We start from the raw sequence: 20682 nt of genomic DNA, 5'->3' as shown, positions 1-20682 counted from the left end.
AAAATTATTCTTGCACATTTAATTTTTATCTATTGTACCAACCCACAATTTAATGTAATTGTGAAAGTTTTCTTTCTTCAAAGTAAATTGTAAAGTTGAATTGTTGATTGATTTAGTTGATAAAGATCAATCTTTGCTAATACATTAGTGGCATAGAAGTTAGCATATGGTGACTTACAAGTTTCAATTTAAAGGCCTAACAGAGAAATGAACATGAAATGTAAAAATGTACGTGTTTGAAACATGGCTGACATTGTGACCTTTATTAGTTTTGAACATCGCGTTTTGTCATGAAAAGATGTTGTACATTTATTTTCAAGTGAATTACTGACATGAATTCATATCAAAATCATTATTTTAGTGAAATAGTAGAAATAAAGTAAATTATGAGTATTAAATTAACATGAATTAATTGTTCTTATATTGATTTAAATGAATTTGTTAACATGAGTTACATGTGTGCAGGAAAACAAATGTACGTTTAGACTGTTATTAATGTTGTACAAAATGATTGCAATTAAATAATTTACTTTGCATACTTTATTCAAATTGTAAGATGCGCAATAGGATTTATGTGTATTAATTGCATTAATATGTATTTAGGCTTTGTTAGCTAGACTAGGCCTGAAGTTCCTTTTTTGCAGCAGCAGAGGAAAAGTACTGATTCCTTCTGTTTCCTTTAACCTGACTTTTTTCGCTAGTTTGCTGATGTGTTGGTGAATGTCCTATTGTATTAAACTCGGACAACATGCCTTGAATAACAGATGTAACAATATTTGTTCTAGCTGTTGAACAAGACAGGAAGAATTATAGAAACTCATATGAGAACTGTTAGAATCATCCTGTGTATCGTGAAAAGATTTAAAAGTTGCAATCAATGAATAAGTGTTATATTTTGGCGGAACTGTATGAATTAATTGAGATGATATCACATACTCAATAAGAAAATCTGAAATAGTTGCAAACTTGATGTCGTTAACGATCGCCTATTAGATTTTGATCAATTTGTGCAAGATGGCCGATACAATCGACCAATCAGAGCTTAATGGACATTTCTAGTTAGGGAGAGACTTCTGAAACTAGTGGTCCATCTGAGAGTTCTTATTGAGTGTTCTTGCTGTCACCTCCTATTCCTCTCCAAGTCTTCTGCCACTTTTGAACTTTATTTTATGAGTTTCCCATTAGTCATTTTGCCGTATTTGCCTATTCTGTTCAGTACTAATATGCCCAATAAATTCTGAACTGCTGGCCTGATCTATGCGCAGCCCGTGTCTGTACTGCCCTGATTCTGCTGTCTACTTATGCTAAGTAGATATGAACCCTCTGACTCGAACAATCTTTCCTGCTTGCTGTCCCATGAGGAGACATATATTCCGAAATGTGGTTTCTTGTTTCCTTTTAAGCTTAGGTGATTACACCAATGTATTTTTATAGTGAGTTACCCTAGTTAGATGATTTTCCAAATTATTTTTGTCTCTTCTCTTATTTTGCCCTTCATGTGTTAGCCTGTCCCCACACATGCAAGTCCAAATTTGTATTAGGGATAAGGATGACCCAGCCCTGAAAGATGATCGTTATTAATTGAATTTTAATGATTTACTGATATCACCATCATTTGCTTTGAAATCTGATTTTGAAGTGCATAAATTAGTTTTGTTAGTTTGTGTTATCCTCTTGGAGTGTTTAATAGCATTGATGTTTACTAGACTTAGGGCCTCATTAGGCATCTGGCGGTCTGTTGATGGTCCAACTGCCAAGTTAAGAGTTTGTCGGTCAGACCACCAAATGACCACCATCTGCAATGGAAACAATGTTCCCGACAGGCGGATGGCGATACAGGTTGGAATCAGCCAGGGAGCCACTGAACTCAACACCGCCCTGCTGATTAGAACCTGGTTCTCTGCCAGTAATTTTATGGTGTTTTTACCTCCATGAAAAGGCTGGTGGAGAACAGGTGCAGGGGGCCACAGAGGGGACCTTGCACTGCCCATGCCCCTGCATGGGCAGTGCAGGGGTCCTCCTGCCCAGCACGCTGTAATGCGCTCTGTCTGCTGTTCAGACAGTGTGCATTATGAGGGTGCTGGTGTCCCCTGCGGGCGGCAGCATTGGTGCGGCTCAATTACTAACCAATGAGAATCCTGCCACCAATTTCCCACTGCGCTGACAGGTGGAAACCCAGCAGGAAAGTCATAATGGCGCCGGCGGGGAGGTCGCCAGTAAGGCGGCAACCTCCCCATCTGAAGTTCGGCGGATGGGTCTTCCTGTTCGCCAAACTCGTAATTGGCCCCAAAATCTCTTTATATGTTTCGGTTAGCCTATGATTTTTATGTATGTTTATAATTTAGTTTTGCGCACAATCTACATTACATTGACTTTAAGATTGTCATAAAGCTTTGAAACTTTATTCAGTTTGGAGTTTGATTTTCTGGTTAACCGGAGCGCATGCAGTTTCTGATCCCGAAGCGGGAAGAAGACCTCCGCGAGCGCTCCAGCATAGTCCTTTACATCATGCTTTGGTAAAATAACAGCTGAATTGAAATATAGTGCGGAAATACATGTTTTATCTTTTTATCCCTGCTCTCCCTTTGATAATATATGTATGTAAATATACATTAATTCACAAATATTTGAGGACTCCCTAAATGCGTTCCAATGTACTTTTTAGGTCCTTTGCAATATGGCTAGAGCATGCAATCAGCTTGTTCAGTTGTTCCTTTTTGGAAGAAGATTTGGATATGTTCCACCTGTGTGCTATTTGGCGTTTGGCAATCACAGCTGGTACAAGTAGAACAATGAGGGCCTGACCTACGAATATTTACTTCCAGGGGACAGCTATGGTTATAGGACTTAAGACAGTTGTAAAGCCATCAGGTCAAATAACAAGTGGATTTCCTGGAATCCGACAGCCATAGGATTGAATTTCAGGGCTATAAGATGTCTTAACACTATCTATCTTAATGATGAGGGAAAATCTAGACTACTCAGGGCCAACGTTCCAAGTTTAGAAGCATCTTAACCAAGGAACCTTTTTTTATGTAAATCAAGCCGTTTGCTCCTGTTTGCCTAAATTCTCTCCTACTCCAAGGATTAAGCACTGATTTACTAAACATTTCCGTTTCCTCTGGCAAAAATCAATCTTATAACTGTTTTACGTATTAAAACACTGCTATGAGGCTGGCTAGAACAGGAAGTATAGCCTGAATAAAAAACATTGTAGATCAGATGCATTTTTCATTGCATAAACAATCGAGGGATGGTCTGCAATAAGGGAAGGGTTTAGTTACTCAAGCCCAGCATTAGCAGCTGTTGTCATAGACTCTTGATCTAGGAGATGTCTTTACAAAATCCAAACCATAATCTGCTCAGAGTTCTACGATTTTTTGTGTTTTCTGTCTGGGTTTTATTTTATTCTTTTCTGTGTTTATGTTTCTGGGTATATGTTAGTCTGTATGCGTACGATGGTATTTTGAGTGTTTGTGTGGATTTGATTTGAATAGTAATATGCAGCCTTGTGTATAACTGTTTATATATTTGTATATCTCTTTGTGTCACAGAGAGTTTAGCATATGTGTGTATGTTTCTGGGCACAAGTGTCAGTGTGTATGTGTTTGTGGACTGGGAATGTAAATAGCTGTGCATTTCTTTGTGTATTGTTGTGGGTTTTCTTTATTGTGTTTGCAAGTATATGCATGTGAATGAGTATGCATGTGCAGGCACACGAGGACCTTTGAAAGCTATTTGCTAGTGCATCTTTGTATGGACTGTTGTGGACGGTGGGTGAATAATAAGGTGTAAGGAGTGCATACAATTACAACAGAGTGCCTGGGAGCGCTATTCTTGGAGACAGACATCTTTCCTTTTCTTAGACTGTCACTGTCTCTTGGAAGCTTCCATCACTGAGAGCTAGCAAGAGACAGTGCTCCTCAAACTATCCTTTCTAACACTTCTCAAGATTATGATGTGGCAGCGAAGGCTTCCAGTAAAAGGTGAAAGAAGAGACACATGCACACTAGAACTGTTTATTAATTGAAGTTTATTTAGCCATAAGGCATTACAAGAATAATTGTACAGGAAACCAAACCCTGAACGTTGACTTGCTTTGCTTAGTGTAGTAAAGCAAAATAAAAAAAGAGAATCCTTACTTATTACATTAGTTATTCCCCTTAGTATTAGAAGTCGGTGATTTGTGTTACTTGACTAGACTTGTAGTCCCATGTCATGTATCAGCTTCAGATGCAGTATAATGGAAGTACATATTAGAAAAGAACAACAAACAAGGAACTTCAAACTCAGTGCTGGTGGCCCTAGGCCGGCACATAGAAATATCTTAATTAATGGGTACTGCAGCACAGTAATGATGCAACTGAAGTCTGCACCTTCACTTCACTCGTTGGGACCTTGTGCACAAACCTGTCTTTCGGGATTATCCAGCCACCCTTGTTTAGTGCATGTATTCACCAATACAATCACAAACATTTGAGATAAGTGAATGTGTTTGTGTTTAATCTCTGGCCATGTAGTGCCCTCAACACATACATTGACCGCTCGGGGGAATTAGCCACTGCTTCAAGGTACAAACCATTTTCAGACATCTGCACTGCCCCATCAGTTATGAAAGACTGGCACACTGCGGTGGGTCAATACGTGCCATAAAAGTGGCGTGAGCCCTACAAATGTCAACAGGTGCAGCAGTTGTAGCCAGAGGCCAGTCCGGGAATTTAATATTCTGATGCCCACAAGAATTCAGACAGAGATGGCTAATTGGCTATCTAAAATGTGATACTCTCCTGTCTTCTGGAGGGAAAAGATATTGCTGCAGCTTGACACCCAATGGTCAGATACAGATTGCCACTTGCAAGAAACATACACAGAAATAAACAGGAACTGCTGTAGCAACCTCAATGGCCAGGCTTGGTGCAGCTGTGTCGGAAGCTTTGTCTGCGGACAAACACTATGAAACCATTGTCAGGAAGTGGTCTGTTTCAGTAGGACACTTCCTACGGATATGAAAGGAGCGGCAGACGTACACACAGCCATTCACAGTACAGCTTTGGCTGCAGTTTCGCAGGGTACACTCACTCATTGGTGCCTCTGTGATATCAGGTGGTTCATCAGACTATGGCACTGGTTCGCTGCTCTGAGGGGGCAATATGAACGCTAAGCAGCAGTGATAGGGAGAACCAAGTCCAAATGTGGCATTGGTTGTGATCCTGGTGTGGTTTTATCATTGGACATTACACTACAGGAGGAACACCTTTGATGGCTTGAAATAAGAGATGGATCACTGTTTCCTGCCAAAAGTAGATTTTTCAAGCAATGTCAGTGGAAATGACAGCTATACATGAAAGGATCCCTCCCATGCATCTCAGTTTTAAGGAAAACAGTTTTAAGGAAAACACAATCACCCAAAGAATAGCAAACCAATGTTGAATGTTGAGGTGTGTCTGCTAGTAAGAAGACAGTGTGGCTCCCACTAAGATCAAACTATAGGAAGGCTGTTCACATGAATGTAGGTTTCTGTGCCTGAATCACATCGGTATGTTCCAGTTTCAATCTCAGTTTTAGCTCCACGGACAATTTTCAGCTCCACCGGCACTGACATAGTGACCTCCTTGCACATGAAACTGACAGTCACTTTTGAGCGTGGCGGGGCCTTCACTGGCATTTTCAACTCTGCCTTTTTCCTTGTGGTGAATGACTGAGTCTCACCTTTCTTCACCGTGAAGGTGTTGGACACCTCTGTCTCAATATTGACCACTCCTTTCAAGGTAAAAGATGTACCCACCTTGATTGATGTCTCATTGGTGAATTCAAAGCTATGGGAGACATATTTTTCAAATTCTTTGGAAGAAGTGGCAGTGAACTTCTGCTCAATGCCTGTGTTGTTGGTATAAAAATACTGATCTATCTCATTGTTCCTTTCACTCTCTACCCTTTTCTTGTCCCACAGAATCGTGGCTGTCACAGAGGCTTTACCAGGGCGCAGAGGATACACGTGGGAGACTTGATCATTGAAACCAATGTTGCAGTAATTCGCCAAATATTCACCGGCCCTGGCTACAATGCACCTTCCACCTCTGTTTATATGCTCGTACAGAGCCCATGCTCCACTCTGGACTCTGTGTGAGGATATATTATCTTGCATGCCCCCAAATGCTAGATTTTTCTCTTCAGTCAGCACTAAGGCATAACCCCCTGCATTGATATGCTCATAGACTGTGATCTGTGGATTGCTCAGATCATCAGTGATCATTTTAAGAGAAGATGCCCCATCATTCATAGTAATCCCTGGATATTCTCCCTCCTCTAGAGGTAGGCACTGTCCCTGAAAGTTTATATGCTCATAAAGGATCCAGGGCTGCCCGACGATCTTCACAGAGGAGATGCAGTCATTGAAGCTTTCATTTACCAGATTTGGAACATCTGCAGTAAAAGTCTTCTGGAGTCCTCTGAAGTAGGCATGTTCATAGACAGTGATTGTGTTCATGGTCAGTTACAGAGTTTCCACTGTGTTCCCTTCTTTGACTCTGTAACGTAAAACAAAAGCCACTCAGTAGAGAAACATCAAGTAGCATTTTGCGCAAATTCAAATAATTGATTCTTCTTGCAAAGAATAATTTTTGTCACCAAACAAGATACATTCTGTGCCTCTGTTTGGAATAAGAGCTTTGTTTACCAATAATTTAGAGGCACTCCAGGTGAAGTTTGCTACTGCATATTCTTAGGGTTTAATAGGTGTGTAGATAGCCCATACGTAATGGTAGGAGGAAATCACTGGATGAACCAGAAACCTTATCCTGTTCCACTTTAACAGCGAAAATGCTGACACTTACTCATAACAGAAACACAGTATGGGTCAATAGCAATTTTTTCCTCACTTAATGTAATTCTACCTCGTGCATAGAAGAAAATAATTTTAAATACTAATAAAAATTCTCATGGTTTCTTCTTTCTCACTTAACAGAGAAGTAGTAAGTGTGAAGTACCTATGGAGAACAAACGTAGTGAATTGTTTAGCATTCGAGAAAATTGTGTGAGATGGAAAGAGAACAAATATTCCATTTTGAAAGTATGGTAAAATAGTCTTACAAAGAAGAACATTTGCGAAAGTGTAAGGAAGCTATTCAGCAGACCCAAGGCGCCTGCAGAGTAGAATGCAGCCAAGGAAATGGCAAAACCTGATTCAGATATTTTAGCTAAATGTTAGCTTATCTTCAGTCTAAGAAAAACTGTTTTCAAAACAGGAAGGAATCCAGACCTCACTGGTATATCAAATTCCTGTAAGATGGGTAGAATCAGAAGTCACTCATACTGTATCAATGTGCTATCATTCTTCTAATTTCATCACGTCTGATTGTCATGGTATGTTTTTGTGCTCAGGAGACTTGTGACCCAGGTTCCTGTCATGTGCACAATTGATTTTAATATATTGGGGGTCATTACAACCCTGGCGGATGGCGGAGAACCGGCGGTAAGACCGCCAACAGGCTGGCGGTCTTACCTTGGTGTATTATGACCATGGCGGTTTCCGCCATGGTCATCCGGCGGATCTCCGTCCCTCACGCCGGACTGGAGACCTGGGTCTCCAGCCCGGCGGCCGTCAGTATACCGCCAGCGGTATTTGGACCCGGCGTACCGCCGTGGATTTCCAGCGGTTTGAACAGCCATGAAATCCATGGCGGTAAGCACTATCAGTGCCAGGGAATTCCTTCCCTGGCACTGATAGGGGTCTCCCCCACCCCGACTCCCTCCCCTACCCCTCCACCACCACTGCCCCCCCCCAAAGGTGGCAGGGACCCCCTCCCCACCCCGACCCCCAACATAACATTACTCACACACACCCGACACGCATGCAGGCACCACCAACACACACACGCACACACTCCGACATACATGCCTACATCCACACACACAGTCAGACACGCACAACCACATTCAAACATACACGCACACATCCATACAGACATACCCACAGCCATACACGCACACATTCCCATACACACAACACCCCCGCAAGCATACACGCACTCACACACCCCCTATACATACACAAACGCACACCCCCATGCACGCACACAACACCCAACGCCCCTCCCCTAATGGACGATCGACTTACCTGGTCCGTCGCTCCTCTGGGAGGGGACGGGAGCCATGGGGGCAGCTCCGCCGACACCACACCGCCGACAGAACACTGCCACGGCGAATCACAAGACGTGATTCGCTGGGCGGTGTTCTGTTGGCGTGGCGGTGGAGGTGGAGCAACCTCCACTTCCCTGCCGCCCGCAAGTATGGCTGTTGGCGGCTCTCCGTCGGAATAACGACGGAGAGCAGCCAACAGTCATAATACGCCAAGCGGCAAACCGCCTGCACAGGCGGTCTTCCGCACGGCAGTCCCTCGGCTGTCTTGCAAAAAGACCGCCAAGGTCGTAATGACCCCCATTGTTTCTAAGCAGAGTACTTGACTCTGTAGTGGATGAAGTTTCACCCTAAGTGGTTATCTTACAGAGAGAGAGAGAGAATACCATTTCTTCTGCCAGGCCATCTTAGAACTGTGGCCAATGACACCCAAATGATTTATTGGGAATTCTGATGTTTTCTCTGTAACTTGAGTCGGAGGATCACCTTGAGGAGCACACAAGACTGAAACAATAACTCATGCGCTCCCATAGTTTCATACTAGCGTGCCTTGTGGGCTGATCCTGCTTACTGTTATTGCCTAGCTGTAATATATTGGCCTCAACAATTACTTTCACCTATGCTATGCCTGATTTTGAGAAGCTTCTATTTCCAGTTTGTGGCCTATACATTACAACAGGGTGAATCTCACAGATGTTAATTAATTGGTGGATTGGAGAAGCTGAACCTTTAAATAGCTTGCACCAGCTTTGCACCTGGCTGGACTCCACTGACACCTAATGACTTAACACTTAGCCCCAGATTTATGGGGATTTGAGGCACAGCAGTGCTGCTAACCATCTTGCTGCGCTGCTCTGCTTCAAAGTGAAATGGTAGGAATGCACCAAATCTATGGTATACAGCCCATTGCTGCCCTTCCTCTATGTGCTGGCACCATTTTGGCAGCCTACCACCAATGCAGACACCCTTGCACCATGGTGCAAGGATGCCTGCGTTACATGCAGGATTGTTTTTGTGACCCTCAGGGGCATCTTCCTGCAAAAAAAATATACAGTGAGGCTTTTTCCTCTTTCCATGTGTGCTGCACAATGGAGCACACATAGAAAGAAGAAAAAACGAGAATACATAAAGATATTTTTCCTTGCTGCACCTCCCCAGGGGAGGCGTAAGGTTTTGACTAATCCCTAAGTTTACATGGCTTTGTAAGTCAGGGGATGCGTCAAAATCCGTGGGTGTTTTGTGGGAACACCCACTGCAACGTCCATGGAATGCAGAGTAAGGCAACTAACCAATTTGCGCTTCCTTGACGTCCTCCATATCTATGAGGCCATTCAAAGCATGCAATGTTTTGCACTGCTGCTGCTCCACTAAAAGTGACGCAAAGGCAGCACAAGCGGCTCAGAAATATGCCCCTTAGTAACAAGTTGTTTGGAGGAGCAGTGCTTTCTAGTGTGTTGTGTCTAAGCCTCCTGTTCCATAGACTATTGTTAGCTCTTAGTTTCGGAAATCTGTTGCTTGTAGGGCATTGCACCTACTCCATTACTGGATTGCCCCATCTGTTTTTATTAGCTGGTGGGTTTGGGAGCCTAGACATTCTCCATTCACCTTTCTCCCACGGGTATTCTCAATCTGTATTCTCACTCTGCAGTAAAACATCACTAATTTTCAAAATGTCCTGCATGCGAGCTCCCTTTTCATCAAGGTTATTTCCATGCAACTGTGCTTCTTCTTCCAATGTTCCCTTCTCTCGTTCTGTTCCAGATCTTCTCATCTTATGCTTTGCATTATCCCTCTCCAGCCACTGCTTAATTTTCCTTCTTCACAACTCTCCTTACCTTACAAATAACCCTCTTCCCTCACTCTGTCTCCCTGGCTTTCTCCACACCTCTCAAGCACTCCACTCTTCTCAACTGCCCAGACATTCTCTTCCCATGACCAACTCAGGACCATTCTTCGATTGCACTCCCGTAGGTGGCCTCCTCTCGCAAAACCTTTACTTCCACACCCTTAAAACACCTTCCCAAATGTTTCATCTACATCTTTGAATCTGTTAAGGACATTGTTGCACCTTGACTCCCTCCTCCCTCAACCCTGCAGCATTGACAAAACCAGTACCCAAAAGAAGCAGATTGTTCTCCATCTCACACCTCTTCTCCACACCTGACACCTCTACAAATCTCACACTTATCTTTTGTCTACTTTCCTCTTGCTCCTATTTCACCTCAAACCACAATCTTTTCCTGTGCAACATTTCGCCATTTTTGCTAATCTAACTAACTACTAACATCTTTTGTTCTCCTTATTTTCTCTTCATCGCTGAAAAATGCTTAGCCGATGACATTTTTCAGCCTTTCATGAGGCTGAGCCTTCAGTCTCTACAATTCTCATGCGAAATTGGCCTTCTATGAAGCTAAGTATCTAAGATGTGGTCACCTCTAAGAACGTTCCATCCACTTTCAGCTACTTAGAGCATGTATCCACAGAATGCAAAGCTTTACTCATCAACTGTTCATCTTCTCCAACTTGTGTTTTTTTATTTCTGTTGAGTTACACACTGTCCCTGAACAATCCAGCCTTACTGGAACCATTACAGACATAACCATCTTTGCATCTGGGAGGCCAGAATGTCTGGTTTGACAAACCATACCGGCCCCACATCAGATGATGCTTATGAATCTAGCTTCGGTGTCAGCTACCTGATCTTTCATGTTCCATGCATAGCCTTGCCAAAATCCCTGCTTCACTGGGGCACATCACCATCATAGCAAATCAGCCCATCACCTGGAGTGACAAACATATCCTTCACATTAACTGCAAACTTCATCCTATGCCTATCACCTTACACAAACAGTGACTGGCAGAACCTCACCTATCTTTAGCCATAGCCAATGAATTGGAGGAACTTTTGGTAAGGATGAGTCACCTGAAGAACATCCTCCTCTCGCCTATCCTGCATTCCCTGTAAGAGTCATCAGCAATAAACTCGTCTGGCAGGATCTCTAGTGAGCTCTAGGACTACTACATTAAACTGGCCAGCTTCTGACCAATTTCCAGTGGCTTAATTTTGGTAAGGTCACCAAATCTCTCTTGTCCCCTTTAAACATGTCTTATTCTCCATATAGGATGACTGTTGTAAACATAATGTTGTGCTTCTGTTGGGCTTCACTTCAGTATTTGACATGGTGTACCACTCGCTCTTCTTCATGCAGTGTCTGACCTCCACATTCATGTTACTATTCTAGACAGAATTCCTTCATACCTTACCAAAGGATACATCATCATCAACACATGGGCAATCACAGATCTCCAGTGATACGTGCTCCCCACGGGTGCATGTGGCCAAAAATAACTCCTTTATGGCTCTGTGTTTTTATTCATTAACTTATGTTCTTCTAAATAAAATGTTACTTATGGTCTCAAAGAAAGTTTCTTCAATCCAGATTTGCTGCCTTCAAGAACGTTGCCAGTAATACTTACTTCGCTGTGCAGAAAACCAAGCTCTGGAACAGCCTCCTGGAACTGTGAATTAAGGATGATGTTTGATAGCAAACATATGACCCTATCATGACCAAGTCAAATTAAAGTGGGGTGGTATGTATGGCATGCATGGTATGTATCTATCTGTCTTACACTTCCCAGTTTTACTATGTGCATTTGCACAGTAAGATGAAGAATGTCATGATTGAGGCACATCTACCAAACTTCACATACAACACTGAATACTTTCCACATGTAAATTGCATGCCCACACCATTCCAATCAAGGACAACAATTAGGGTAGCCTGTCACCGAACAACCCAGAAGATGGTGAATATTTGAAGAGCAGCTCTCTCATGATTGGGTTCTTTAACTTGTGCCTAAGTGCAGCCACGTGTTCATTGTAACATGATTGAAGCACCCTTATGAACTACACATAAGAAATCCAACTCTTCACTGAAGGTCACTGTATGAACTTACACTCTATCAACCATGCACAAAAACAGAGTAGATAAATTGTGGGAAGCCAGTAGCACATCAACTCTTTGAAGGGATATAAGAGGCTGTAGAAATGTTACAGTACAATACAATTCCATTAAATAGTATGATGTAGACATGGTTTCTATTTGTGTATGATAACTACATCCTTTTGGCAGTATATCTGGGTTTGGCACTAACTTGAACCGCAGCTCACTGTCATTCCTTGTCTCCTGTAGGTCAGAAAAATAAGCCATATTTTGTACAATATGAATATATTTATTGCCTGAAATTGGTTCTAAAAAACATATTTATTTATTGTAAAACATCATATTATTTCTAAAGCACTGGACTGACAGGTCAGATTCATGCTGCTGGAAATTTGTTGAGGTAGAAGAATTAGAATGAAAATGGGTGAGTCTAATCCTGGAAAATAGCTATCTATGTCTTCAGTGTTTTCTTGGTGAGAATGTGAAATGAAATAATGCATGTAGAAATAGTTTGGCCCAATGAGCACAGAGTGAGTGCCAAAACAGAAAGTAACCTTCGTCTTAACTTTGCCAACAAATTTATTGACTTTGGACAACAGTATTAGAGATCCACTCTTAAAGAAACATTTGGCCTGTACAGGACAAACCTTTTGAAAATGAAAATGGGGCCTTTGCATCTATGGTCTAAAGGATAAGGAAAAGCACCTTGGTCTGCATCTGCATTGCCACTGGAAGGTATATGTCACTGCTTTAAGGGGGGTGGGATGCTCCAACTTGCTAGTAGCCACCAAAAGGTGAACACAATTACTTTGGACTGTGTAAACATTCCATCAAGTATTGAGAGATGTCAATGTTTATAATCAAGTCTGTATCCAACAACAGCCTAATATTCTGATTTGAGGCCTAGTCTCTATGCAGTCCTGTTGAGGGGGTTAGGCAGAACCAAACATCACCCATGGAGATCACACGTGGTAGGAGCAGACCCATCCTGGAAGATGGCCCAACACCTTTGGGGATGCTCGTGCAGACTGGTCTGGCACCAGGCTAGTTCTGAGGTACTAAAATGCTATTTCCACAGCACTGTCCTTGTAAAAGTCAGTCCTTAAGAGGACTGCGGTATAGAGGATGGAAAGCTATCACTAGACTCTTATTCCTCTGGAGAGGAGGGGCTGCTGGTCCAACTGGGCATCCATCTCCAGTCGAGGGTTGGAGCACTGTGGGTAATCCCTCACTGACCTGGAGGAATACTTTGCCCACAACATTAGCACACAACAATGTCAGAATGCACTATGACTTCTAGTTAGGAGCTCTAGGACAAGCCCATCATATAGGTGAACTCATGAAGGGCTCCGGCTGAAGGATGGCATCATTTGCTTTTATGTTTGTGCATTGCCTAAGTCCTTTACTTAGGGGTCAGTAATTAGTCTGTACAGTTTAATATTTATATGGCTCTACTTGCATTTCTAATGAGATTATTTGGACTGAACTTCTATGCCTATGTAGATGACAACTGGTTGACCGTATGACTACCTGAGGTAGCAGAGCATCAGTCACACATTACAGACTCTGACTCATGTTCCTGCTTGGATGAAATCCAATGCTCTCTGTCCTAACTGGAGCACAAAGACAAAACTTACTTGCATTTGGAAACACCTCTTCAGCAAGGTCCAATGTGTGATGGCCTTCTAATCTAAGCTGTCCTTCCATGCCAGTCCATAAGTCATAAGTTGGTATTGACTTTTGATACCAACTGAGTTTTAAGGATCATATCAATCAGCTGGTTTCCACCCGCATGTTGCATGAAGTGTTAAGAAAGGTTCTGCCATTGCTACCTTCTTTTAAGAAAACTGGGTGTTAGGTCTTGTATTTTGGTATGGTTAGGATTTATCGCTCCATGCCTTTCAAAATGCCACTTTACTTCACTTAGGAACTTCCACCTACTAGGCGGTCCACCCACTGAATTTAAATGCTGGTGGGTCTATGGACGATTGTCTGAGACCTGCCGTCTCTGCCAGATTTTTACACCTGCACCAACAGCATCATAGGCAAAAGTGGCTGTTGGAGGGAATACAGCTAATATTGCCGCCGTCCCAATCATGATGTGCCTTCCTGTCGACGTAACTGTGGTGGGTAAAATTCCTCAACTAAGTTGGTGGTGTAGAAGGGATGAACCCAATCATTCAAGTCCTTCCTTTGCTGCTGCTACCTGTCCACGAAGCAAACCAATCCGTTGTCACCAGAATCGAAGGTAAGCCTTTTATTTACCTTATTTTCTCTTGAATTGTTTGTTTACATTTGCTCTAGACCCCTATATTTCTAAAACTCTTCTTCAAGCAATTTTTTGCTACTTCTTATTGCATTTATGTAATGTTGTAATTTAAGAAATGTAAAAAACACACCTTTATGAACACTTAAAAATAGAAATATCAATGGTATTTTTTGGCGTAAGTGTCCATTATCATGATGCATGCTTGCATCAAATTTTTTATGTCCATTATATTTGAATTATTTCCTAATGTGTGGACTTTACAAACAGGTAATTTCATAAATATTTTGTATTTACTGTAATAAATGTAAGCAAGAATATATATCTCACAGTTCCATCCCTAACATTTTATAAAACAAATGAATTGTACATAAATAATAAAGGTAGGACAAGGTTTATGAAAGTAAAATTAGATTACTCATAAATGAGGTCATTCTCTCATGTAATTTAATTTGGTAATATAACAAAAACTAACAGTAAATAATACTTTGAATATACAATATCTTCTGGTATTGTTGCCCATAACTTGCCTCCTACAGATAGTACAAGGGTAACCTCCTCAGGAAGGGGCATCTATTGGGCACATTGTAGACACCTCAATGCTTTTTTCCTGGGAAGTGTGGGTTTAGGTGTTAGAGGGGTCAAGGCAAGGTAAGATAAAAATGAGGAAGGAGGAGTAAGGGAAAGAGGGGTGGGAGAGGATTGGCTGGTTGAGGTAGAGGGAGTTGGAGTGGGTGATGTGGTTGTTTCTGTATGTTTGGTAGTTGCATGTGGGTCTTTTGTTAGTTTGTGTGTTTGGATGTGTTTTTTTTTCTGATGTGTAATATTCAGGTGTGTGTGATCATTGGTGTTGTTTTATGTGTAGGTGTGCTTTTGTGTGAGAGTATTCGTTTAGATGAGTGTTGTTGTGGTGGTTGGTCTGGTTGTGGTGCTTATGGGTGCTGAGCTTATGAGTATAGTGTCAATAGTGTGTGTATGTTGTTTGTGGTTCTTTGTGTGTTTGCAGCAGAAAACTGTTGCGCTGTGATGGAAAGGCCGAGGATCATGGTCTGAAATGGAGTGTGTATTATGGTGTGCTATGCTGGTGAAAACAATTAGCCAAAACACATCAGGTGTGTGATGTTAGAGTCCATCCAAAAGCCGCAGGCATAGTACAATGTTGTATGTGCCCTGCAACGAAATCTCGCTGTCAGGAATCAGCTGCAAGAACAACGCCAGAACAACTGAGAAATCTAAATGCGCTTGGTGCAATCTCGCCAGTCTGATGACGACAGAGTAATGTTAGCCAGCAGAGGAGACAGACGCATTGTCGATGGTGTGCCACTTGCATGACTGAAAACAATGTGGATGGAGAATCAGCGGGCAGACTTCTAAATATGGCAGGTGGAAATCCGTCAGATTGAAGCAATACTTGTAAACGCCGCCAAAATCTAAATCAGGCCCATATTTCTTTTCATCATTGAGCCTCACACTTGTTACCTTAAAAGAAACATGTTTCTGTCAAACTTTTGTGTATGGCACACCATCTCTACTATAATGCTGGACCTGGGTATTTTTAAAATTGTACTACTGTTCTGCAGGGAGTCTTAGGTCTTCTTCTAACTGTTTACTTACCATTCCACAATTCCCGAAGACCAGAAATTGAGGATGTTCTAGGTAGCAGTAATACTTCATAAACTGAATACATAAATCATATATAGAAAGCACAAAATCTAAAAGGCCACTTGCAGTGTAAAGCAATCCTGGTAAATTACCCAAATAGATCTTAAAGCCGTTCTGGATTGTGTTGTTGTACATATCTGCAGAGAATTTCACAATAAGCTTGCAATGGCTGGAAAGGGCCCTTACATCCTTTTCTCCAATACTTTGGTGAGACACCAACAGATGTTTATTCGTTGAAATCTTAAATCAGTGTGGGATCAGGGGTAATTGAAAAAAATATCAAATCAAAAATATCAAGTCACCGAAATATTGAGCATTAATATTGAGACACCTAAATATCATGATGCAGCAATATCGTTGACGTTATTATAAAATGTTTGGTAAGTGAGATCAATTTCAATAATATCTGTGTTGCTAATATCATTTTCAATAATATAGTTGTAAAATATCATTTTAATTATCTTTATAATAATTTGAGTTATATTTTAATTGTATATGCGTTAGATTATTTGTATAACTGTTATTAATATTTATGATTATAGTTTGTAATTTTAAGTTAGGTATAGTTCTTAATTTAATTGTTAATAGTAATTTATAGTGTCGTAGCAGATAGTGAAAGTTTGTAAAGGTACATGGTGAGAAGTTAATTAAGTATAATTAATTAATAATGAAATGTTTATGATTATTACGTATTTAGGTGATATTTATGTAAATTGTGTAAGTATTAAATTTTGTATGCTATGTATTATGTGCATGTTGGGTTTGTAGGGGTATAATTTATATTTTAGGTGCAAGTGGTGTGTTTATAGGAGTATAGGGTTAAGTTGAGTAATAATTATTAATTAATTATTAATTTTTATTCAAATATTTAATTGAATAACAATTATGTTATTTCTTTAAGAATTATGGGCCTGATTACAACTTTGGAGGAGGTGTTAATCCGTCCCAAATGTGACAGATATACCACCAGCCGTATTACGAGTTCTATAGGATATAATGGACTCGCAATAAGGTTGGTGGTACATCCGCCACTTTTGGGACGGATTAACACCTTCCTCCAAAGTTGTAATCAGGCCCTATAGCTTTTATATTATATATTAGTTGTCGGTTGTTGTTTATGTAGGGTAACAGGCAGTTATTTGAGTAATAATTAATTTTCAAAGAATTATTCACTTATTAATGTTTCATTTTTATTACTTAATAAATTAATTGTGTTATTTTATTTGTATTCTCATTATATTTTAATATGGGCTGCTAGGTCTGTGGTAGTATAGTGTGGGAATTTAATTAAATATCAATTATTAACTTTATTTTGCCTGAAATAAAAAAAATGTAATAGTTATGTAAAATATGTAATTGTTTTTTAAATTTAAATATATGATTTTTATATCAGCATTTGTATATTTTTAGTGAATTAATTGAGCTATTAAAGTATGTTATGTGTTTTAGGTAAACTATTTTCTTTACCGCTGTACAGATCGGAGTGAGAATTGTACATTTTACCCCTTCTGAGTACAACACTTTCTTTACTGTTGCAGACTGGAGTGGGAATAGTAAATTTTACCCCTCCGGTGTCCAACTCTTTACCTACTGTTGCAAAAAGTGGACTGGAAATAGTAAATCTTGCCACTGTGTAGCCAACGTTTTCCCTACTGTTGCACAGACTGGAGTGGGAATAGTAAATTTTACCCCTCCGAAGTCCAATGTTTTCCCTATTGTTGCCTAGATTGGTATAGGAATAGTAAATTTTACCCATTCAGAGTACAGCACTTTCCCTACTGTTGTGCAGACTGGAGTGGGAATAGTTCATTTTACACTTTGGAGTCCAACACTTTTCCTACTGTTGCGCCGACTGGAGTGGAAATACTAAGTGCCTGATTTAAGGAAAGTGGCACTGCACACAAAAAATGTTGACACTAATCCTGCAAAGCCCATTCAGGCTCATTGTAAACAATGGTGTGCCTCCTTTAAACGTTTGCTCTGAGCGGGCGTTAAAAGTGTGGAGAAAAATAACACAAAGAAATCTTTTAGATTTTTGTGCGCCATTTTTTCGGCCCCCCTAATGAGGGAACGCCCCGTTTGCATACATTATGCCTGATGCAGGCATAATGTAGCACAAAGGGTTAAAAAGTGGTGCAATGCATGCACTGCGCCACTTTGTAAATTTGGCGTGGCGATTTTGGCCTTGTTGCGCCACATTAGCGTAAAACAAATTATGCTAATGTGGCGCAAGGAGGCACTAGGTGCTCTTAAATCTGCCCCTAAATTTTACCCCTATGAAATTTCATGCGGTTATTAACAGACTTTATTATATTTATTAATATTGTTTATATTATTGTTATATCATTATTTGGTAATTTTTTTAAACGTTGCATATATATATATATATATATATATATATATATATCTGTGGGTGTGTGTATATATATATGTATGTGTGAATATATGTAGGTGTGTGTATACATATAATGTTTTTAGTAAATGTGTTCTCTTTACTTTAATTATTTTGGTAAGTTATTTAATATTTCATATTTTATTTTGTTACATTAAAATATAAAAATACATATATTTTTATAGTAGTAAATTGAAAAAATACACAAAAATTAAGATAATGCAAAATAAATTTTTTATAATAGCGGTATATTATATATATATATGTATAAACATACACGCACAAGTATTTCTGTGTTTATGTTTATATATGAATATATTTAATTTTAATAGTAAATGTTACATACATTTATTTAATATACAATATATAACTGTTATGTATTTAAATATTTAAGATTTAATATTTTAAACTGCCATATAACAGGAAAGAATATCTTTGTCATATTTTGTATATTATTGTGAACAATATTTTTTTTGCTATTTTTGTACTTATTATCATCACTACAGGGAGATGATATTTGTGTCAACAATATTTTTGACACAATAATTTTCTATTGCAATACTTCTAGACTCAATATTATATCACTCATCCGAATCAGGCTGGGTTTGAATAGATCAGGGGTGTTACCAAACACTATTTTGTATAAGGGTATTAAATTTGATCAAGTGGCCACTGGCGGTAAGTGCAATTTTTGACTAACAAGAGAGATATAGGCCCTCTAAGGTGAATGAACTGTTCGCTGTTAAGTTTTGCAGAGCTTATACTGCCATCATCAGTTATAGCACCAATAATGGCTCTCACAAAAGTTGATCTTTTTGCAAACAACAAAGGGTCTCATTATGAGGCTGTTGATCCAAGGTCCAGCAGCCTCGCAGTGGCGGTTGGACCCTCGCAACTGTGGCGATCCGACTGCCACATTCCAACCCTGGTGAGCGGACCCAGCAGGGGACTGCCGTCTCCACTGGGAATGTTGTTCCCGATAGGTCGACAGTGGCCGAAGTTGTAACCAGCCAGGGCGGTGCTAAACGCAGCACCACCTGGCTGATTACAACCCCACTTTCTGCCAGGCTTTTCATGGTGGTTACTGCGCCATGGAAAGGCTAGCAGAAAGCCAGTGCAAGGGGCCACTGGGGCATGGCATGGGGAGTGCTGGCTCCCCCTGCGTGGCATCATCGGAATGGTCATGTGGTGCTACGGTAGTGGTCCGACTACCTTAAGGGAGCCGAGGCCAATACCGCAGCACTGTACCTTGTAATACAATGTTCCCGCTGGTCAGCTTGGCGGGAACATTGTAATACGGTTGCGGGGCCACCGCCTCCATGGTGTTGGTGGCATCCCCGCGGCTTTGGTGGTCCCAAGGTGGTACTGCAAAAGTCATAATCAGGCCCAAAGTGATGACATGACCTTCAAAGCACAGAAGATACTACTTGAATGATTCTGTAACCTGATTAACCTGGCTGTCAGTCATCAACAAAGCTTTTTCCAGCATAACATTGTATCTCATCATTAAGGAGAGAAGGCTTTGGTTCTTTAACCAATGATCACTGTGGAAGAACAAGAACTATGATTTGGAAACATACAAGCTCATGCAGGTTTAATTTATCCATTGACTAATAGCGGTGAACACCTCCACCCTTGGCAGCTATTCCATCTTTGGATAATCAAACACCATTTCGGTATGTGACCAGAAAATGGTGGTCTAAATATTGGGGGTCATTACGACCTTGCCGGGCGGCATCAGCCGCCCGCCATGATCTGACTGCTGTGCGTCCGCCAATGCGGCCGCACGCCCGCCGCGGCCATTTGGAGATCCCCACTGGGCCGGCGGGCGGAAACCTGGTTTCTGCCCGCCGGCCCAGTGGGGATCACTGCTGCAACATAGGAGCCGGCTCCAAATGGAGCCGGCAGTGTTGCAGCCGTGCGACGGGTGCAGTTGCACCCGTCGCGCTTTTCACTGTCTGCATAGCAGACAGTGAAAAGTGCATGGGGCCCTGTCAGGGGGCGCCTGCACTGCCCATGGCAGTGGCATGGGCAGTGCAGGGGCCCCACGACTCCCCGTTCCGCCAGCCTTTTCCTGGCGGTGCAAACCGCCAGAAAAAGGCTGGCAGTCGGGGACTCGTAATCCCCTGGGCCGCGGCGGTGCGACCACGGCGGTTCCGCCACTGTCGTAATACGCCTGGAAGCACAGCCAGCCTGTTGGCGGTGCTTCCATCATTTTAGCCCTGGCGGTCTCATAGAAACATTGGGGGTCATTTTAACCTCAGCGGTCTTTTTGAAAGACC

The 20682-nt window shown here is 41.3% G+C and overlaps 1 protein-coding gene across 1 annotated transcript in view; it reads right to left on the bottom strand.

Moving 5' to 3' along the window:
* Positions 1-4016: 4016 nt before the first annotated feature.
* The window catches only part of LOC138303671 (epidermal differentiation-specific protein-like), a 32926-nt gene continuing 16260 nt past the window's right edge, over positions 4017-20682 (bottom strand). The window contains exon 4 of the mRNA XM_069242982.1: positions 4017-6527. Coding sequence (XP_069099083.1) covers positions 5480-6487 — 1008 coding nt within the window. The 5' untranslated portion in view covers positions 6488-6527 and the 3' untranslated portion in view covers positions 4017-5479. The remainder of the gene's footprint in view (positions 6528-20682) is intronic.

The sequence above is a fragment of the Pleurodeles waltl genome, chromosome 7 (assembly GCF_031143425.1).
Source record: "Pleurodeles waltl isolate 20211129_DDA chromosome 7, aPleWal1.hap1.20221129, whole genome shotgun sequence".
NCBI classification, from domain to species: domain Eukaryota; kingdom Metazoa; phylum Chordata; class Amphibia; order Caudata; family Salamandridae; genus Pleurodeles; species Pleurodeles waltl.
Note: the sequence above shows the minus strand (reverse complement) of the source record. Positions and strands in the feature narration are given on the sequence as shown.